At 39.8% G+C, this 23,592-nt stretch overlaps 1 protein-coding gene across 1 annotated transcript in view; it reads right to left on the bottom strand.

The window, feature by feature from the left end:
* Positions 1-23,592, bottom strand: part of arhgap35a (Rho GTPase activating protein 35a) — an 83,652-nt gene that overhangs the window by 22,780 nt on the left and 37,280 nt on the right. The window contains exons 2-3 of the mRNA XM_028464153.1: positions 5,666-9,509; positions 387-528 (exon numbers count right to left, since the gene is read on the bottom strand). Of these exons, the coding sequence (XP_028319954.1) occupies positions 387-528; positions 5,666-9,394 (3,871 nt within the window). The 5' untranslated portion in view covers positions 9,395-9,509. The remainder of the gene's footprint in view (positions 1-386; positions 529-5,665; positions 9,510-23,592) is intronic.

Here is a 23,592-nt window from a genome sequence, read left to right on the forward strand (position 1 = left end):
ATTTAAAGTTTTTCACCAACTTAGTAAAATACCACAACAGTTCCCAGTCCCAGTGATTATGTGCAATAACATTTTAATAGGGAAATTGTTTTGTCATATTATACTAGTATATTTTATTGTCTGTGTAGTGTATTTTATTGTCTTTACTGTTGTTTCAGGTGTCTTTGTGTAAAGACTACAAGCGGCTGAGACACAAGCCTAAACAAACAAAATAAAGAAATACGTAAACACAGGAGACCAAGCTTCAGGACAGCAGCAGCAAACCAGTCCAAACTAGATAGAAACCAGAGAAAGGAGAATTCTTTTTTTCTTTATATAATACATGAATAGCATCACACAGGAGGCTATAAAGCATACGCACTATTATTAAATAAAAGATTACTCACCTGTTGTTTCAATAAATCGAATGCACTTCTCGATGAAGATTGGGATCGGCCTCTCTAGACTGACCACTGTGGACAATGGCGTTCCGAAGTAGTTGCTTTCAATGGGTTTGGAGATGGAATGACGTGGTTTGGATCTTGGTTTCTGTTTCAAAAAGAAAAAAAGACAATAGAAAATACAGATTTGATTGGTTTGAATGTGACAGGGCTTTTATATACACATCAGTATAGTTTCCAACTGTTGAAAGTGACTGTTTTTCTGTGTTGTTGATTCGTAGCCAATTGTGTTAGAAGGAAACATCTCTCCGGCACATTCCTCCAAATGGTAAAATGATAAGTAATCTTGCATTCCTTACTCTATATCTATTCTGTATATCAAAGATACACATCGGTTTGGCACTCAAATCACATTGCTGTTACATTCCTTTTTCAGTATTTTGCTTTTTATTATTCACTCAACAATATTACAACTACAAAAATGTGCTTTATATACCTAAAACATATTGCTGCTATGACTCATTTATGCTCCTTTTTATGTTTTGTCACAACCGTTATAATTTTGGACAACTTGTGGTTTAGGATAACGTCTATGGCAAGAAGAAAATGTTTTTACACTTTACAATTGCGATAGTTACAGTAATGCAATATTAAACAAAGGAAAAAGATAAACATACTGGCAGTTAGTGCGACAACCACTCCTCAATCTTTCTTTAAAAAGTTCCATTATAATGCATCTTCTCTGTATCTCAGGAGAACAAAATCTTAGATCATGAGAGGCACACTGTCCCTTTGTTTTGGGTTGAAATGCTCCGTTTGGTCCAAAACTTTAGACTTTCTCATAATGTGCAGAATTATGGATGGAATAATGGAAAAAATGCATTATCGATGTTCCACATCCGTTTAGCAACTTACAATACAATGGGTCAACGTTCTGTTTACCTCTTAAGAGCAAAGCACCAGCAGTCAATGAGAATGTTTTGAAGGCCTCAGAGGCATTCCTCTCTAGTAAAGTCAGTCACACAACCCCCCCCCCCCCCCCCCCCCCCCCCCCCCCCACCCCACCAAGGCTCTGCCCAGGCAGACTGTGTACTGAGGCAGGGATGCATGGTTGGATGGATACATGGACTGCGGATGCAGGAGCAAAGCCATGCATGCAGTGTTCATTAGAGGGAAGAGGTTCAGTGTGCCCCATATATGGGCCTATGTGCACTCCAAACAATGTGGACACTACATATACATACACTCACTTTTTCAGTTAGAGTAAAGGTTACAAGCAGAGAAAACATTAATTAGCCCAATAGGTAAAATAACAAAGACACATCCAAAGATTTAATCTGCCAGCTGCTGGATGAATAATAGAAAACTTAGTTTTTAATGGCTGTATGAAAGGCTTACAACACAAAACGCTAAATTATCTAACACACTGCAGTACCAGCATGGTCTTTTCTTACTTTTATCATGTAAGTACAACACAGTAATTGAAATGCATTCTGTAAAAAAAAATATTTGAAATATTAGTGTCAAGAAGAATGTTAGCTGAAGATGATATCAAATGCTAGTTAGGCTTCAATTGTGAATAAAATATATTAAATTTAATCAATCATGGTTGTGGGGGAGCTTTTCTGTATTCCTCCAAAGGAAAAAGAAGTTGGTAAATTTTTATCATTTGTTTCTTTTTTCCACTATAAATTTAATAAAAGCTGTAAATGCACACTTAATTATTAAATGGGGTCTAAATAATAGATACAAATTTACGAACCAGCATGTACAAAACAAAAGCCAATAATACATATATTAGTGATTTATTTGCCGATTTTCCCAGTGGTCATCTCTGCATGGTTATATTTTCATTAAAACTACAAATAAAGAAGAAAAAGAAAATACTTTATTGTCATATATGTACAGTGACATATATAAAATGTGTTCTCTGCATTTAACCCATCCCTGAGGAGCAGTGGGCAGCCACAATATAGCGCCCGGGGAGCAGTTAGGGTTAAGGGACTTGCTCAACATCCCACAGTGATGACCCAGGTGAGATTCAAACCAGTGACCCTCCGATTACAAGCCCGCTTCCTTAACCACTAGGCCACCACAGCCCAAGGAAGTCCTAATTGATATTTTCTCACTGTTCTCTTTGAGTGACCTCCCCTAATGCCAAGCCATATTTCTCTCCGAGACTTTCTTTGTAGTCACCTCTGATTACACACAGGTTTACACTTGTATACAACTGCTACAAGACTTGTTACTTGAATTAGAATGGCATAATAACAAAAGTGACTAGAGCTGAGCTGCTGTAACTCACTGTCAGCTTTTCTTTTGGTTCCAGGTAGCAGCTCATTATTTATTTGTGTCCTATCACACTGACTGTGTTGCATATCTGTACCCTATCTCACTATAGCAGACTTGTCTCAGGAATCCTCCACCAGCGCCTCCTGACTGTCTGGTCCCCCTGCAGTTTTGCCTTCTGGCAACTCCTGACTAAGACAGGATATGAAGCAAACACTGAGAAGACATAACAGGCCGCTACGCCAATGAAAAACAAAACATGTTTATAAAGACTCTGCATACTGCAGGTCACGAGTCGACTACACTTAACACGTCTCTCCTCACTAACAGTTTATTATTATCTCTTTGGCAGAATTTGTGTCGCTTGGTTTCGTACATGGGGACAGCAGTTAAACTAGGTGATTTAGGAATGTGGAGCATTCCTCTTGGTGGCTGAAGAGGTTTGGAAAAAAGCAGCAGGAGGGAGGAAAAAAAAAAACATTTCCGGCTTCTCAATACAGGACGGGGATCAGGACAGGCAGAGCTGCTCATTGCCTGCACTAAAAAAGGTTTTCAAATGGGCCTAAAATATACTTTTAATTATTTGTTCCACCTCCTCATGACAGTGGGGACAATACAAAGGGCTTTGACCTGTAAAGTATTTAAACTGTGTAAACAGTCTTAAAAAAAAACTGAAATTTGGACTTTGCACCTAACTTTAATGAGCAAAAAAACGATTTTAAACTTTCTGCAGTCTTGGAATATTCATGTCACACATGGTGTTGGGTACAAATTAAAAAGCGGAAAAGTGTCAAACCTTTGGCCAGAGCATATCAACGAGGCTAAAAGATGTTACATCTGGTCTTGGACATGACCTTTATGTGTGAAGATAACTGTGGTATGTGTTATTTTTGGTTAATGAATACAAGTGCTAGTGATGAAGTACTCGAGACCAGCTTTATCAGACATTTTGAAAGTCTTGGTCTTGTCTCGGACTCAAGATCGTTTTTATTCAGTCTTGTCTCGGTCCGGCCAGGTTTTCCATTAAAATCAGTTGAGACTAGCACTAATCAGCTATTCTTCAACTTCATTAAGGAGAAGCCCTTTTTGAAATTTGACTTTGTATATTAACTGATTGTTGTGCCTCCTTTGGAAGACTTTTCCAGTACCACAATTGTGAGACACTTTCAAAAGCTCAAACATCAGTTCATCTTATTTCTAGTCAGAACACTTATTTTAGGCCTCATTCACTTGACATATAAACATGTTATTTTCAGACACTCAAAAATAATGTTGGACTCATCAGTGGCTTTTAAATTCAAACAAGGTTTAACTTATGCAAGAATTTAGTAAACTTTTGCAAGTTGTGCTTTGAAAGAGTTGCAGACATCTTGTATAGAGGGCAAGCTCTTTAACTGTTCAACCTTGTCATATTTTTTTGTTTTTTATGGTCTTTGCCTTGTCTCAGTCTCTACTTTTTTCAGTCTTGACCTCGATGCGTTCTAGTCTCTGGAAAGCCTTGGTCTCGGATAGTTTGGTGTTAAGTACAACACGTGCATATCTAGATCTATGGCTTGCAAATTGTAATGTATATTTGCAAATCGTAAATTTAAAACCCCAGTTAGCATGGAAGATGGAGAGCTACATTTTGCAAGCTTTAATTATCTAAAGATAATTTTCTATTCAGTCTCTCCATACAGAAGGTGATATGGTAAAATTTTGCCAATCTGATTTTTGCCATTTCCTTGACTCAAGTAGGCCTGAATCGAACTGACTAACAATGAAATCTGTGACAGAAAAATGTTTGAACTGGGCTGTCCACATGAAGGGAGGTCAGACTTAAAAACTGCACTCTTGCTTTGTAGTTGAGCTGCTCTTACGCATTTCCGTAGGACAAATGGTATCATTGCGGGGGGTGGGGGAAATGCCATGCAGGCATTTGAACTATGTGAGAAGACAGTCCTATTGCAAGTATTAGAACATCCCAGCTGTGTGTAAAAACGTTAATCATCCTCCTCCTGTTCCATGGTAGTGACAGCAATGGTAATTGTCAGAGATGAGCAAACAACATGCACAGCTGAAACTCCTGTTCAGCTGGCACTTCTGCACCACACAACACGTGTGAATGAACATCAAAGCTGAACGATAAAACACAGCAGTGCGAGGACAACAGTGTCCCTGCAACATGGGTGTGAAAAAAGCAAAGAATGAAACAGGGGAAGCAGGAGACTTCTGTCAGAACAAAATAGAAAGAAAAAGAAAGACTGAATGCAACCTTTAAATATTTTTTTTTTACTTTTAATAGTTTTAACTTTAAATAATCGGAAAGAAAGTGTGACAACAAAGTGAAAAGGAGAAAAGAGGGCTGAATGCAGTAAATGTGAAAAATTCCATTGAAGGAAGCAATTTCAAAAATTGAATGGAGAAAAAAACCTTATGATTAGAAGCAGTACTATAGTAGTGTAAAAATACTAAACAGAAATGAAACGATAGAATACTTAAAAAAAAAACTCCATTCTGCATTTCAAAAGCTGTGGCTGCACCAGACATGAGAATAATTGAGAATCTTATGCATTTTAGTCTAAGCTAGGTTTCGATCATATGTATATGGTGGACTTTTTATAGAGCTTGATAGTACTGTTACTTGTGCTGCTTACTCCATAGCAGGGATGTTTACAAGTAATTTATAGAGATATACCATTTGCTTTAAATTAGATTCTACCCTGTAAACGGAGGCTGCTGTTTTAACAAAGTCTTGCCGAAGATTAATGCCTGACATTATTAAGCCAGCTGTGATATATTGGAAAACCTGAAGGAAAAAAGGCATTCCAATTCGCTTTGTTTTTGTTCATTAAGAGTATTTGCTTGTTCAGTGTAAAAGTTTACAGACAAAAGTTTGGTCATTTTTTGTGTGTGATGATTACTCCCACTGAGAAGTCAGAGAAAAGTTTTAGAGAAAAGACAAGTCTTAAGAGAAATTGCAAACTCAAAAAAAAAAAAAACGCTAAAACACTAACCTTTGTATTTCTGCGCAAGCTCTTGAGAATGTTTCTTCGTTTGGGGTCCTCACTCTCTTCAACGGAGTCTTTTTGAGCACCACCCTCGTCGTGGCCCGTCTTGGGTGTACCCCCCATCTCGTCATCGCTGCCAATTGAGAAGCTTGTCCGAAAGCTGCTGAACTTTCCAAGTCTTTTGGAATGGTCTCTGTAAAGCTTGGGTTTTACCCCAATGGCAGACAACTTTCTCCTGCGCTCCAATGAGCTGCTGTCAGCCTCACTGTCTGAACCATTCCCCCCAGCAGACCCATTGGAGTGGCCTTTGTTGGCATTGCGTATGGTAATAATCTTGCCCTGTGTGCTATCGTGAGGCACAGAGTAAATACTCTCCTCGTCTGTGGTTCGCTGTTTGCTCACTGCATCCATAGGCTCTGCATAATCAGAGGGGTCGTAACCACCATCACTACCTGGAGCCCATGTGACGGCTTGGGGCAAAGAGCGGCGGTTAGTGCCAACCTGTTGGTCCATGTAGTGGCCAAGATTAACTTTACGCACTGGTTTGGGCTTCACTTGTGGAGGAACCTTATTATTTAGCTTGCTCTCAAAAGAGCTGAGTTCAGAAATTACAGAAAAGTTATCACTAGAATCCAATTCTGGAAGTTTGAAAGTTACGAGGTGGGAAGTGATACCATCTTCTCTTAAAGTGGGGTATGGGGGTGATGGGTCAATATCATCCTCTGAGTCCATGAGTATGTTAACTGGACTGGGAGAGCCACAGCGAGGACTGATGCTCTCATTGGTACAAGCTTCAGCCACATTGTCATACATGTGTGTGGCTTCAACAATGGTACGCTTCTCAAAAACCTCCTTAAAAAAGGGTTGGAAAAGTTCAATTTTATGAAGCCCCCCTACAACTCCTCCATGGCCACAAATCACAGAGTTAAATCTAGCATCGATTTCATTGGCAAGATCTTCTCCTTGACTGACTTGCTCCTTAGCTGACTCCGATTTTGACAGTTCCATCGGATTCTCTGCAACTGCTAGCAGCTGCACTGGGATGATGTCTTGGACTTCACAAAGGAAAGCACATAATGTCTCCATTGAGGCCTTGCGCCGAGCTGAGTAGACGGCAATGTATCCATGGACCAGCCCAGTTTTGCGAAGGGAGAATGAGGAATGAAAGGACAACAAGGACAGCTCGATATTTAGCCTCTGACTTCCTATACTGAGATCAAGCAAAATGGAGGTGCCACTGCTCAGACTGGAAGCAGGGCGACAATGTTGGGGCAACAGGAATGGAGCTAGGAGCTGGTCTAAGTCATATGTGTCCCCACACATCAGGCACATGACTATCTTTAGGTCTGTTTCAATCATGGGCTGGGACTGAGAATCTCTGAAAGTGGAAGGTGGAGGAGGTAATGGAGGGGAGCTGCTCCCAAAGGTTCGCCGTGATTCTAAAAGTCCCTTTATCATCTGACTGATCTGTTTATCACTGACGTTGCGGCCATAGCCCATGCCTGGGGAGGCAGGGTCTAGATAAGCACATTGCAGCTTTCCAGCCACCAGCTGCCCTTGTTGTATCAGAGTTTGAGCTGTCTCGCCCCCAATATCTCCTATGGACCCTACTCCTCTTTTGGTGACCAGCAGGAGGGACATAGGGAGATGAGCTAAACTGTTTTCTCTTTCCCTTCTGCTAATAGTAGACTCTCGAAGCTTTTCTAAACTCTCAAAAACATAAGACAGGGACTCTTTTGAATTGTACAAGCATAGGCAACCATGGGGTGCAAAGGTTGGTGTATGAAAAGAATTGACCGGCAGACGTACATTCCCCTCTATTGGACGAAGGGTTAACTCGTACATTTTACCCTCAAGTACATACCGGTCATCACTGGTGCACAAGGCCCTGATCTCATTTGCCATCTCTCTAGCTAACCCATCTTTCCCTAAAATGACTAAATTTATCCGTTCAGCTCGACCTCCTTCCAATCTTGTACTTTCTGATGATGGGTAGCGGGTAGGGAACCGAGAGTTTAGAATCTGCTCTATCTTGCTGTCCACACAGTGAGGGTTGTTCGGACAAGTGTCTTTTGTGGGGTGGTAGACAAAGTGGATATGTTTTAAAACTAAAGCATCCCTCTCCGCCTGTAGCTTTTGCAAGGCTTTGAATCTTTGTTCCTCACCCAGCACCTCCTGAATAGCTCCCATTTTTTCTTTACTTGGTTTTGCATCAACTTCTAGCTCATAGAAAAGCTCAGAATATTCAAGGAGCAGCTCTTGGAAGTCCTCTTTGGCCCTGTCAATAATTTCTTTCTGATGTTTATTGTAGATGTCCAGATACTCAGCTTCGTCCAACCACTGGTAGAAATCTTCATTCATTATGAAGCTTCGTGCCTCTTCCCACGGTTTCCCTGGTGTGATGAAGGGAGAAACACTAAGCTTTTCCTTGAAGTCCCATCTCATCTCAGCCCGTTTTCGGTCCTTCCTTAGTTGCTCCAGGTGGGTCTCGTAGATAGCTTGGGCTGCAGGAGTCTCAAGGAGGTCTTGTGGAATCCGATCATCCTCCATGTTATCAATGTGCGGTGTGGTCTCCCATGGGGTGTCATCTAGGACTACAAACCACAGAGAAAAATCTCTCTTTGTCTCCAAAACCTTTTGAACACCAGACCAGCTCAGGTGATCTATCTCATCTAGCTCTGGTAACAGTACAGACAGGGCCTGAGGTAAAGTACTAAGGTAGGCCTTCCTACGTTTCTCTATATGCTCGAGTTTGAGTCTATGCACATGCTGCTGGAAGAGTTTCTTAGCTTTAGCTGTTCCTTCAAGGAAGACGTAATCCTTGTACTCAAGTGCTGACTGCATACGGCGACTGACAACTGGCCATGTTTCATTGTGATTCTTTACAATTCGGTTAACCAGCCACTCATAGCGGTCTTTGGCTGAAGCTATTTGTTGACTCTGCTGCTTCAGTGCCTCAAAGTAAGGGATAATCTTTGGCTTCCCTCTACTTTTGTCTATCAGCTGAACCAGTGTAAGAAAAGCTAGATCAACATTGACATTTGAGCGAGCAGATGTTTCTACCACCTGAAGGTTTTTCTTTGCAAGAGCAAAAGTGTGCGAGTCTTTAATGTAACGCTCAACTCCTTCATCACATTTGGTGAGAACCACTACCAGAGGCTTCTTTGTTTTGGCCAGCTGGTTATAAAGATTAGTAACAAATTTCATCTGGTCCTCAAAGCTGCGGTTCATACCCCTGCTAACATCCACACAGAGTAAAAAGCCATCCACCATGAGCTTGCCTTCAGGCATTTGTTTCTGCTCAAAATCCTGTTCCAGTCCAAGCTGATCTGTGCAAAAGTACATCAGCTTTTCAGCTGAAGCAAGCTTTGTAGAAGCTGCCCTCTTAATGTAAGGCTGTAGTGCCGTGCTCCTGTGTGGCTGGAATGTCTGGTCATCAATGAACTCAGTCTGCTCTACCACATTTATCCGACATTCAGGTCCTTCCTCTAATGTTCTTCCAGACTCTCCCCAGAACAGGAAGTGGTCATTGTTCACAACACGGCCTCCAAAGTCACTAGTGCTGAGAACTGATGTGTGATCCAGGTAGAAGTCATCCGCACTGGGCCGGACGAAGCGGTTACACAGACAGGACTTTCCCACACCACACTGGCCTTTCTCCTTCTCAGTGCCGGACAGCCCAACAACAGCCAGGTTGTAGGTTGGTGCCCGGACATCTTGTTTTTTGGCCATCATTATCGCTGGCAGGGTCTCATCCTGCCATGTTGGCCAGGAGCTCTAGGGAGAGGTGGAGGCTGCCAAGAAAGCTGGGTTTCCATGCAAGAGGAGCTCACTTGGTTGCAGTGTGGCCCTGTTGAATAGACAGAGAAAAAAAAGAAGTTATTGTATGCAATTAAGAAGAAAATCACATTAATAAGGTTTTTGTGCCTCCTACAAAAATGCCAAATTTTTGCCTTTCAATGTTAGTCAATCTGTGATCCTGTTTTTGCAAAGAATTATTCCTAAAAAGATTGAGGTCATTTGTAAAGCTGCTGGAATGCTGCACAATATGCAACCCGGCAGTAGCAAAGTTAGTTTCATTTTATTATTGTCTGGCCTGTAGCACTACCAACAGAGCACTTACCATTACATTTACTTATTTACTAAGATCAGTTTTGTGTTTTGGCTTACTATCTGAAAACTAATGGCATGGTTGGCTGTTTTGCTGCCAACTTCTTTTAAAAAAAGAGTATTATTCACCAAACAGATGCAAGCACTGAAAAGCGCTTGTAGACAGTAGACACACTTAAGCTCACTGCACTCAAAATGAAATGCACACACAGGAAGATGAAAGAAGAGGAATGTTCCAGAGCTAAAGATACTAATTGGCCAACTAGGGAAAGCTACCTGCATTTTGAATAGCTGCCTCATCTGTTGGCTGACTTGTCTCTATCAAAACAGATTTTCTGATGTTCCTTAACAGATAAACTCAATCGACTATTTATCCCTAATAATGTCAAAAATATACATTTGAAAAATACCTAAAGAAAATCTGACATTTTAACATATCTGCTCATTGGCCAAATTCAGGATACCGGTAATTGTCAATGCAGAATCATACAAAAAAAAGCTAAAAATTAAAAAAAAAAAAAAAAACTTTAGGCCCAGATTCAGAAAATCAAAACCATCATAATGCTTTGAGCCCAATGTCAACATAACCCTCCCATTAATATTATAACAGAGGCACTACAAAAGGAAACTAGAAATTAAAACCAGTATTAATGATGAATAGCTATTTTGACAGAAAGCACAAAAGCTGACAAAGCCTTCATAGCTGTAAAATATCTTGCCAAACAGGAGAGAAATGTGAATTTGCAAAGATTAACTGAAAAGTCTGTTCTTGCTACACCAGGGGGGTAAACACTAAAAGGAAGCCGAAGGAATGAGCAACTCAAGGGAACTAAGGAGAGAAAGAAAAACAATTTTACACCTGCTACTCACCACGACCCTTTTAATAGACTGTATTTCTGACAATAATTTGAATGTATGTACCTGTGTGTAATTTGAAATAGGGCTCAATATCAATGGCATTTAAAATGTGCAAAGGAAACGAGCTAAAAAAATGCATTAAGGACCACAAAGACATAAAAAGTACATCTATTTTCATTTCATATCTGTGTTATATCTTTGATCATAAGGGCCACAAGGCACTGGAACTTTTTAAGGTTTACTTAAAGTGCAGGTAAGGGTGCACAGCTGACAATGCATGTACACACATTTTAAGCCTTTTGTCTTAATAAAAGGCATGGTAGCCACAAACAGAAAGTGAAGATCCCAAATTTCTCAAAAAATGTCATTTTAAAGCATTTTGGCAGAAGGAATATGTTGCAACCTCACTGTTCTGCGCCTCTCTTTCAGGGGTCCCCTACAAGCATGTTTTAACATCTGTGTTACAGCTGATCAGAAAACACATTCACTTGCAGTATGAAGCTTCGACTGTGTGACAATAGCACAAGTGTGTTGTTCATTAAGCAGCAGGTTAAAAGCACACCTGAGTCTTGACAGTCATTTACACATTACATCACTGGCCTTACTGCAATCAGCCACACAAACATGACCTGCTGACCCTGGATAAAGTCCAGTGCTCAAACAGCACTAGCTCATCCTTATTCTACATGATTCCTTCCTCACGCTGCTTAAGAGATATGGCGTAGAAGAGTTCTTTATTTTGAAATATTGAGGCAGTTGTGGAACAAAAACATTTGATTCATTATCAGTAAATAAACAATGTTTAGTTTGATTGTTTTTGGGAACAAACAAAAATAATAAGAGCACTCAGAGAGCACAAACCTCGGATGTCCACCAAATGTCCTGGTATCATGGTATGATGACCGTTCACACTTCAAGGCCATGGAAGAAATTTCTAGAGCGTGGCTGTGTTGTATGCTCCATACAGAAAGTAAAATGGAACTTACAGCATGTAATGTACAAAGTCACCAGCCGGAGGTGTTGTAGAACAAGCTCAAAAAGCTGAACATAGGGATTTATCAATTTTTCGAACTAATCCAGAATCGGTTTAGTCATCCGAATAGTCCCCAAAATCTACTCACTTGTTTCTCATCTGATTTTGGATATTTCCTAAAAATTCAGCAAAAACCGTCAATCCGTTTTTGAGTTAGACTGTTTACAGACAAATAAATAAATAAATAGATAAAATAATGTAGGCAAAAATATAACCTCCTTTTTGCTGGAAAGTGTCCCTGCTGTGATAAGCTTGAATTAGCATTAGTTCACTAAGCAGACATTACCTTAACAGATGCATAAGGAATCCTTGGAACCGGAGAGCATTACTGTGAGATTTACTGTAAAATTCACATACCTAAAATAAGCCGACATGAATGTAAAAACAGATATGTGCGTTAATGTTCTGGTGGTTGGGATTAAGTAAAGTCAAACACTTAAAAAGTCCATATGGAGCTGGAGACAAGCTGGGGATCAACACTCTACAAATGCACTGAACATCTGCTTTGCTGACCTGCCTCATTTTTTTCTAATAATGTTCTGTTCAAGCACTGTGACTGTGGAGCTTCATGTTCATAGACATTTAGTGACAGTCAATTAAAATAAACCCTGCTGAGTTGTAGCCTTTTATAATAGCCTTAAAATAAATGACTACCTCCTTCAAAAGAATCAAGTCTTGAGGTAATTGTGTAAAACACTGCAGCGGAAAGCCATCTAAGCACTAAGACTTACTGACTGACTGCTACAACAAAACTGACAGAAACATAGAATATATATGACACAATGATGGCTCAATTCGGCTCGTACTAGCTGCGCATCTACTAGAAATCAAGCACAGCAATTCTTTCACAATGAATCCAGTCGTGAAGGGAATACTTTTTCATCTTTCCTAAAAAGACACTATAGCTAGCACTCAGCTAGCCTCAGGCAGCCAGTCCCTGTTCACCCTTAAGCCTGGTGTCTCCTGCGCATGTCCTGTCACATACCACAGTCTCAAGGCTTTGGGTTTCTTTTGGAGGAGTTAGATACGGTTTTACGGTCTGCCCCCTCTGGTTCTGAAATGCAGCGATAAGCAGAGCAGGAGGTGGAAGAGACACAGGAAGTCGAGAAGGGCATTGGTGGGAAGTAAGTACAAATGGAGAGGATGGGGGTATGGAAGAAGAAGAATGGTTGGGAGAGGAAGACAAGAGAGGTCAGTGGCCTGGGTCATGTGAGCTGCACACTGGATTACCCCGAGGGGAAGAAAGGAAGGGTGTGGAGAGGCATGGATAAGTTGGGGTCAGGGTCTGATCACTAATATCACTCAGCCACTCTCTTATCATTAACAGCACTACTACAAGAAGCTTCACTTTCTCCTGTCGATCTAACTCTGCCCTTACAAGAATGTATCAGCCTAAAAAACAGTTGAAACAACCTAATCTTGCCTTGCCTAAAGGAGCCTATTCCAGGTCACTGTCTGTCTCAAGGACAAGAGAAGCCAAAGAAGATAGTGTGATTTTTTTTAGGCTATGAAGTGCAGCCTGAAGCTAATGCTGGGGTGGTGGGGCGTGAAGTTCATCATAACACGTGCTACAGAGGGCAGCAGGAAAGATTCTGCGTTTACTGCCCATGAGCAGAACCCATGTAGCATTCAAGGGCAGGCTGCATTCCTTTCATTACAGAGGTAGAGAGGTTAGCAGGGGAGCATCAGCCTGGGAAATGTGGGGTAAAGGGTGACTGGCTTGCTGTGATATGCAGACGCAGGCAGAAACAGTCTCTGGTTTAAACATGAAAACAAAAACACAATTTTTAATGCCATTTCGTGTTCACCTTTCTTTTCTGTTTGATAGGCTGGCATTTCTTCACACCTTCAGCTGTAAAGGCTTTTTCACAGCCTTCACACTAATTTACATCACTTATGTAAAGGACTAAATCATCTCAAAACAGTTGCTCTAAGAGTTTCTTGCATCTGCTTAAAATAGGGATAGACTTAGGCCCTGCTTACACAACAATGTTTTGTTCTGTTTCTGTTTCCAAAAAGTTCAGTATTCACACAGCAACAATTTCAAAACTAGCTCTGTTTACATGGGACTGTTGGAATCATTGAAAACGATGTAATATACATGCCAGGTCAATAGATGGTGGAAGAATTATGCAATGAACCAAAATAAGCAAACACAAGTAAGAGTGTTCGTGTGCATCATTCTTTGGATTTAACCTGAATTTCTCCAACAAAGTGTTGATTTACTTCATCGTCACTTGGAACAGATACACAGTCGTTCTAGTTTTACGGCCCCCGTCTGTGGAACAGTCTGCCGGAGCACCTCAGGGCGGAAGAGAACGATCATGCTTCTAATAACAGGCTGAAGACCCACCTTTTCAAATTAGCTTTTAACTATTTATTTATTCATTTTAGGATTGTTATCTTTCATGTTTTTATTGTTATTTTTGTTGTTTTTATAGTTCTAGGATTGTCATCTTTTATGTTTTTTCTATAGATTTAGGATTGTTTTCTTTAATGTTGTTTTTAATAGTTTTAGGATTGTTTTCTTTTATGTTGTTTTTATAGTTTTGTTATGTTTTAGGATTACTATCCCAGTGTTTCCTCAGAGGGATCCCTCTGCACTAGGGGCTGTGATGGGTCGTAGCTGCAGTGGTGCTGTGTCGTGGCCCTCGGTGTTGGTGAATAGCTTTTGCTATTTTGCTGGACTGGGGGCTCTGTCTCAGCGTCCTGTGCCCTCGATCTGTGTCCTGCTCCTGGAGCAGATGGCTCCTTGTGATGTCCTTACCCAGATCCTCTGTACCCAGCCATGTGCCACTGTCCTTATTTTAACTCGTGTGTCTGTGTGGTGGATGGGGTTTGTATGGGGTGGGTGTATTTTTTAACTATGTGAAAGCACTTTGAGCTGCATCTCTTTGTATGAAAAGCGCTTTTTATGAATAAACACTGATTGATTGATTGATTCGGACGCTGCACTCCTACTGAGAGCTATTTGCTCGAAACCGGTGTCGCAACAATGGGTTCTGGCTTAAAGAGAGAGCTGCTTTTTTGGGTACAGGCCGTATTCTGATGGCTACGGGCCAGGTCGGGTCTAATTTTGTAGTTCCGATTAAAGCTATCATCTGGGGCTCTGCAGCTGCAGTGTGCATGCCTGTGATAACGAAAGTTTTGTTTTGCTGTTTTCACAGACATGGAGAGGGTAGCATTTTCAAAAACTTCCACCAAGGAACCCCTTTTTTTTTTTTTTTAAAAGTTCTGTTTTCAATCATCAAAAACGCTGTTGCCGTGTAAATGCACTGCCAAAAACGCAACAAAACATTTGTGCTTTCACGGGAAAACTTTATCGTGTAAACGGGGCCACTGAAGATGGGTATAAGGATGGATTTGTGAAAAAAAAATAGGGATAGTCTTCTGCTGATTTGTATTTTTTATAGAATACCTAAGTGCATGGGATCCGATCAAAATGGAGCTCAGTTTCCAAGAAAGCAGTTCTGTTACTGTTAGTACATTATAACACTTACAGGAAGGGAGGGAGTTAACTGAATCGTAGGCCATGAAATAGTCATGAAGAAGGGTGATGGTGATGAAAATGACAGAAAGGCATTAGGGAGAACCTTTTCCTCCATTTTCGCACAAACAGAACAATGGTCAAAGATCTTTCTTAAGGGACTAAGTTTGGTCTCCGTCTTTGTTTGTTAAGCATTTTCCCTCACTTTTCTCCCCAATCATCTCTCTCACAAAAACATAACCATCTAATAACCATCCTCGTATAGATTTCCCATTCCCATCTGTCAGATCACCCCCCCCCATTCTTAGTCGTCTCCATCTCCACCACACACACCCTTTCAGTGGTTCTCTGGAGATGTGTTGTCCATTAGTAAGATTGTAGGGTTGTGGCTGGAGGGCTGTGGGTGAATCAGAGCAGTTTTTTGTACTGCTGCAACATCCATCTCAGGTTTTGTACACTATCTGAAAAAATAGAGGTGTCCCGATCCGATACTGATATCGGTCCAATATCAGCCAGAAAACGAATATCGGATTTTTTGGGACTGACTTTCTGATAACATTTTCTACTCCAGCACTTCTATCCATAGGTGGTTCACACTCCAACAAAGTAACCTACTGTTGTTGACTATTCTTTTCTGTTTGAGTAACATCACTTGATCAAGCAGTTTCTAACATCCCACACTACAAAATAAGTAATAAAAGTATGTATGATTTGTGCTGATATCGTATCGGATCAAGATCTGTATCGGCCGATACGCAAGGCTGCAATATCGATATCATATCAGAACTGAAAGAGTTCTATCGGGACAGCCCTATGGAAAAATCTACACATTGATAAAGAAAAATAATTTTTGACAAGATAATAACTTATAACAAAGCCAGCATTCATACAAAGAAAACAACTCCTTTTACACGCAAAGTCTATCCAGCAATTCTTTACATGAAACAGTGTAATGCATGTGTGTTTATTTATTCAGCAAAACAAAAGTCATTTGTCTGCTCAACAAAAGCAGCGCACCATTTATCACTCGCCCAACAGGAAACACAAATTTCCTCTCCTTCTCCATTTACTGTCTACATGCATCGACAGAACACATAAACACTACTATTGTACCATTGTTATTGCTTTTCACTTGGGACCAGGCAAACAAAACTCACCAACATATCCACGCAGCTATATCCAAAGCCAAAGGTAATAAAACTCTTTCACAAAAGTAAACCTGACCACAAAATGTAAGCAGAGCCATAATCAACAAGCTTTAGAAAAATTGTACAGCAAAGCAAGTAATAATATGCGTTCATACATTTCATGTTTACCGTATGAGAAAAAGCATCCTTGAATCTTTGATCTTTCAAAAAAAATCTGATCATTAAAGCTTTGATGCTGAAAAGCAGGTCAGTAGTTACTGGGATTACAGACACTCAGTGGATTATCTCAGGATATTTGCAGCATTCCATTTCAAGCATCAATGGCGCAGTTTGAGCATTAGCATGATCTGATGACAGAAATAAAAAATGTTCCCTTCAGCTTCTCAATCTGAGGTAAACTGAAGCCCTGCTGCATTTCATTAAGCTCGTTGTTAACATGTTTGAATACTGCCACCAACTCAAAGGTCAGTTGCTTTAAGACCCCCTGAAGAGAGAAGCAAACACAGAGGAAAGACGCCGAAAAAGCACAAATAGGACCGGAGGGACACACTCTGTAAATAAACCATCTACTGCGCAATTACCAAGGCTGTGTTCTCCATCTGATAATTTCAACAATCTAAATGTGTTTTTAAAACAGCCAAAGCTGCAGAAAAGTGCAACATTTAGGCCCGATAAAGAGAAGAGTGAGCAATGATGGGAGGAGAGGGGATCGTCTCTGTGTTTGACCTCTTCAACAGCACAAAAAGACCTCACTGATAGCACGGCTAAATATAATGTGCTGGAAACATGGACAAAGACAAGCTGACAGGAGGAAAAGTGAGCGGTTACATTAGAGCTATAAGGTAACCTAACAATAAATAATTATTTGCCAAATATTTGTGATGCAGTTATTTATTCTTCAGATTGAGTGAAGGTAAAATTAAGAATAAATCAGACTTTCTGCAATACATACAGTAGATACAATAGGGCTGGTATTGCCAGGTACCTCGAGTTCCGAAATATTGTAATTCATTTATTTATTTATTTTATTTGCCCACGATAAAGATATTACCACGATACGGCGATAATTGATATATCACGGGAAAATTCATCCACGATACATTATGGCATCTGTGTCACTGAAGAAATTCTGAATTTATTGACTGCACTGAATCCATTTCACAGGAATTACAAAACATTTTCAATCAATTTCACATGAATGACAGTCAAGTAAAACAAAGTGTATATACTGCACAGTGGCTCTTCTTATCACGCACGCACGCACACACGCACACACACACGTCTGTGTTGTTTAAGTCTTTAAGGAAAGACTGATAATACAAAAATACAAAATAATGCTACACCAAAATACTGTTGATGTTTGTGCAAATTAACTTTAAATTCTTAAAAACAAAATGAATGCGGAAAATACTCATTTGATTTCAGTGCTAGTTTTATCAACTCCTCTGTAAACATAGACACATACCAGTGCTGCTAAACAAGTAGAATTAACTTGTTTGATGAAAACCTGAAAATTTCACTGCATATGAAAAATAAACATTTCAGTCAGTGCATTGCCCTGGCATCGATGATCTCGTCCACAACAACACAACTTTTCCCACAGATCTTATGTAGCTCTGATGAGATGTTGTTAACACTGGTGAAGTTACTCATACCGCCGCTGCTCTTGACGAGAAACAGACAGTTTTACAGACACAGTAAAGTTAAGCAGGCACTGGACGGCTCTGTGTTTAGGAGTCAGTGATGATTTGCATCGTTTTTTGGGATTTTAGACGGGGTTTCAGGTTGTTTAGGCGGTGTTTAATGCAGCCAAGACGGGAGAGGGAGGGCGGTGCACCTAATCAGTGCTCCCCAGAAACATTTCCCCATAAAAAAAACGCTCCTTGCCTCACGGTGACAAATTTCATGCCCATTCTGTCCATGATTCCATTAACATGGATTTTATAGGTCTCCATACTTAACTTGTGTATTAAAGGAACATTTTTTTTTAAAATGAATAAATATCGATATTTGGCGCCAGTGAATCGATAACGTACTGCTAGACAAAACCTTGTGATATATCGTCATATCAATATTTTGGCACACCCTTAAGATATAATGTTAAAGGGGACATATCATGCTAAATCCACTTTTTTAGCCCTTAAATGCATTTTGTTGTATATTTAGAGTGCTTAGAAGTACAGAAAAAATCTAATTAGTCTCTTCAGGTGCTCCGTAAATATCTTTATATTCTGTTTTGGTCATATTTTTCAATCTGTTTCGATTTTTCTATTCTCTATTACGTTTTTTGAACTATTACATCACAGTATTTGTAGCGGAACTGCCAAATTAAGACATCGACTCCAGGCCCAACACTTCGAGCAATCCGCCATTTTTATTTCTCGCTGCGATTTTGTAGTCCAAGCTCCAGGATGCCGAAGTTACGAGAGGAGAAATCAAAATGTTCGGTTGTTGGATGTAGTAACCCACACACTTCATTACAACGTCTCCCAGCATCAGAACCTTTTCGAAGTGCCTGGTTGAGTTTTATTTTTTATGGAAATGTACCCACATCTGTGGGTAAGGTCATTTTTGTGTGCGCGAAGCACTTCAAGGATGACTGCTTCTGCAACCTCCGCCAGTATAAAGAAGGATTTGTCGAAAGATTTCGTCTGATTTAGGGGTCAATTCCTTCTATCGTTGGAGACGACGAACAGAGCACTTCGGTAAGCTGTAAATAACGCTAAAAAGTGTGATGAAAAGACGTCCCTGTCATTGTTTTGTTAGCATTAGCAGTTACTTAGCAGTTGCACCGTCTTCAGACTTCATATGTTAGCGCTGTGTGCTCATTGTAGATCCTTGATGATATGGCCTACGTGATTTAATTTAAGTCTAAAATTTTTATTAGTCATATAATTTTGCCGTTTTTGTCTTTGAAAAGACTGTATTAAAATGCATTTCGTGACGTTAGCTTGGCGCTAGCGTTAGCTCGGTGTTTGTGTTAGCTCACTTGTTAGAGTCCTGCAGGTTCATCATCTTCATTTTCATCTCGCTCCGCCGGGTCAGACTCTGGCTCGAACATGTAAGGCTGGATGGACAAGTCTTCCGTTGTTGACATTTTGTAAATAACGTGTGAATAAAAAGTTTCTGCGCCGCTACATAATCGTATCTCTTCTATCAAACTACAAAAATGGCCGAGCAGGGTGGAGTTGAACCGAGTGTCATCCGAAGAGGGGGCGGGGTATGAAGTGTCTCATTTGCATTTAAAGAGACCGCACCAAAACGAGTTGCTCTCAGAAGCACATCAGAAAAGGGGTAGAAAAGGGGTCTGTGGAGCTATAATAATGAGGAATTCAGACCCAAGCATTGCAGTTCCGCTTTATATAGACCACAACTGTATGATTTATATGTAAAAAGGAAGGATTTAAAACCATGATATGTCCCCTTTAAAGCTGCTGGTGAAGATTATATTTTCTAACAGATAAAAAAATAGTGAAGGCCTCATAGATCAATACATTGAAGATCATTTCCACACAAACAAATGTAGAAAGTTTAAAGTGTCGCTCGAAAGTTTGCTATGATCTTCAACAACAATGGGTTTGTTGACAAACGGAAAAAGCCGAATGCGGAAAAAGAGTTTAACAAAAATGGCAGCTCGCGATTCACTGTTGTCCTTCTCTGGCAAAAAAACCTAAAAAAATCACAATAAGAATGAAGTAAATACACTTCTTAAAGAAACATTTCCAGTTCAGCACCATCTTTGGATTCTTCCACGGGGTTCCCAATCCCACAATGCAATGCGCAAAAGTTCTCTGATGTTCAAGTCACATAACCATTTATCAACAAACTGACCAAATACGGTGGAGACAAAATCTAAAATTTAAAGTGGCAAATTCAACCTTCTGCATTGGTTTGTGAGTAAATTATCTTTGATTTATTGATCTATTAGGCCTACACAACCACAAAGCTGTCTCTTGTTAATTAACTCAGTCACATAGATAGAGCATCGTCTCTTGTGCCAGAAAATGTGAATTCAAGCCTCAACAGATGTAAAATTTACATCAGAATGCCACCTTTTTTCATCTTCCTACACTCTACCACCTGAGCCACAGTCACTTCCTGATCGAGAGGTTCTGAGTTCAATCCTAAGGCTATAGCTGTCTATGTGTTGAAGTGTCCAAGGGCAAGACAATGAACTTTAAGTCGCTCCAAATGGTCGACTAGCAACTTGCATGGGAGCTCTGTCTCATTGATGATGAATGAGCTGAGATTGTAAAGCTCTGTGGAACTACCCTGTCACAAAATCAATATTTACATTAAGTCAATTTTAACTTTTACGATTAACTAAGAATATCCTAATTTGGCCTAGGATTTCCTGGCCCCGACCATTGTTTCATATCAGGTTTAAGCTAGTAGAAGCGTGGCTTTGGACCTGAGGGCAGCATACCAGAGAGGAAGGAGGGGGTGTGGCTTAGAGGAGGTCTTGCTTGCACCAATAATGGTAGCTTTCCAAGATTGCAGACTGCACCTTAATAAAAAAGAAATACATAGGGATATATTTAGTAACCAAACAGTTTTAATCTCTGCGGTATCCAGCGCAACATGTTAAAAAGCAATCTGCTCTTACTCGCTGCAAAATTGAATTGAGGTAATCCACATTAAAGAAGATTAAACTCCTGCATATCCAAGCAGACAATTGAGAACTGTGCTCACTAAATGTAAAAAATAAAAGATTTTGGGAGGCACGCATTATTTCAAAAAGTCCCACCCTCTGCGGTGCATTTAGTAACCCCAGGAGTATATGTACTCTATCCGCTCTTGAAAACTCCTCATCCACAGCGCCTGACTGCATGTGCAGACTTGTCTTTCTTTTCCTAAAGTGCGTTCTGGTGCTATCTGTTCCTTGAAGGTAACAAAGGCTGAAACTGGCTGAAGCACGAATATGTGAACTGATTTCATAGCCTTTCAAAGTGAGGGTAAAATACTTCTAAAAGTCTTAGTAAACTGAGAAAAGTCCAGCAAAACTTCTACAAATAAAGATCTGGCTTATATATATATATATATATTTTTTTTTTCTACATTTAAGTGACCCAGTAATTGACCCAACCCCATTTAAAACTACAAATCTTCCAAATAGCATTTTATTTACATAAAACAAAATGATTTGTGAGCTGCTTCCGATATCACCGTTAAAAAGTTGTCATTGTTAACCCATTTTTTGTTGGTTATTTGATAGATGTGTTAGGAAATGTTTTCTTCCATGTGGTGCACAAGAGTGATGCTGCTGCCTCTAGACTTTAATTTTTATCGCTTCATCTCCTCATGCGACAATTGTGACAGACGGACTAAACTCAAACGGCTCTGATTGCAACCAAGAAGCTTTCAAAAGGATATTTTATTTAAACAAGCTGTGCACACCCGTGTATGTGCGTCATCAATTCCCAGCTTTTAGCTTGTAAGTGATGAAGAATAAGATTAAAGCAGGTGGAAACTTCACTTGAAAAACACAGACATTAGAGAGTAGTGTTGGTTGTTTGCATTGGTTTAGATGTAAATAAACATGGAAGTGCAGTGTCCCTCATCTGACCTTGTACTACAGCATTAAACTAAATACATTTACATCAAGCATTAAGTCTTGCCATTCAAGATGTATCGTAGAGAAAACAGGAAGTGACAAATCAGAAGCCAGCACCTTATCAAATATAATAGAACAGAAAGACAATGCAATAAAGTTTTGATAGCTCATTTGTCAGATTATGGAATAACGTCGAACAAAATAGACATACCTAAATCATTAAACAATGTGTTTAGGACTTTTCTGTGTCCACTTAAGCAAAGACAAGCTAAACTAACAACGGTAACTAAACCGTTCACACAAGGTTAAAAGCATGAAAGTGTGAAATATTTCTTGATATGCTAAAACTTTAAATGTGTTAACCCAGAAACATATTTTAAAACCATTGTATAATAATTCTTATACATTATAATATGGTTTATTCTTTAGTGGCAGCATTCTTTGCATTGCACTTGGTGATTTAAGGCTTTGATGCAGCTGCTCATCAATGCAGACGGATCGACTTATTCATGTATCCTGTTGTATGTACTGTATGTATGCAATGTATGTATTTCTAAGTTGAGTAATTACAAAAAATCATCTCTGCTTTTAAGAAAATATACAATAATGTCAATGAATCATTTCCATCTGGACTCGAAACCTGAAGGCTTTCAATATAATCAAGTGCTTAAGCCTAGAGGGAAATCTTACATCAACTAGAGATCAACCTAAGTGTTACACAAAAACAGATGGTCTTCAAACACACAACCATAGGAGTCAAACGCCAACACCATATGCTTCACCATGAATCTCTCATTAAATAAACACATGCCCTCAAACTTGTTAGAACTGAATGATTTTAAAATACAGTAAAATAAACCATTTAACCATCTCTCTCTCCAACTGAAGTGCTCACGCTTGGATAAATCAGTGCAAATTAAACAGAGACTGACAAAAACTAAATGATTAAGTGAGAGAAAAGAGGAAACAGAATCAACGTAGAACATAAAACTTGATGGTATGTGTTGTTCTCTCAGAAACAAAGAGGTAGCAGTGAAAATGGCCCTTGCCATCAGCTATTGCACATGACTAAGAAACCGTGAACACTGTATGAGGTCTGTTCTCGTCATGTTCTTGTGTGTCGCGTCGAAGTGCTAATGGGCTGGTCTGGGCAGCAATATCCATGTAGCATCATCACACCCTGTCAGTAGCACCAGGAGACAAATTAGTCAATAGTTTGCCTCCTCCACTTGTGTCGCCAGTCAATCTCCTCAATCCTTCACAGCACTGTGAGTGGCTAATGAAGCAGCCAGTAGTAATAAAAAGACACGCCTGGACGCAGCACTGCCGACAGGCTTAGATGAGTCTGGGCTCATGGCACAAGTCACGGTTGAACAAAAGTTGATGATGGAGCGTTCTGATACATGCCTGTCATAATTTTAGTGAATGGACAATTATTCTACAACAACAGAAGAGAGGTAAGAGAAAATTGTAACCCAAAAATAATTTTTAAAAGCTTGTATTGTTTAAAAAAACAAAAAAAAAAAACAAATTACATCTTCGTATTTTACATTGTTTACAGAAAGAGATAACCTTATTAGAAGAACCCAGGCTGCACATAATAAAGTCTAGTAATACAATAACTAAATAAAGGAATAATGTTTTTCTTGGAACAGGAAGGACAGTGAGGAAGAAGGGTTGTGAAATTTTAAAATCAAGGCAAACAAATGGGAACCAAGAGCAGTTATCCAGCAAATAAGGTGT

The sequence above is a fragment of the Gouania willdenowi genome, chromosome 13, assembly GCF_900634775.1.
Source record: "Gouania willdenowi chromosome 13, fGouWil2.1, whole genome shotgun sequence".
Taxonomy (NCBI): Eukaryota; Metazoa; Chordata; class Actinopteri; order Blenniiformes; family Gobiesocidae; genus Gouania; species Gouania willdenowi.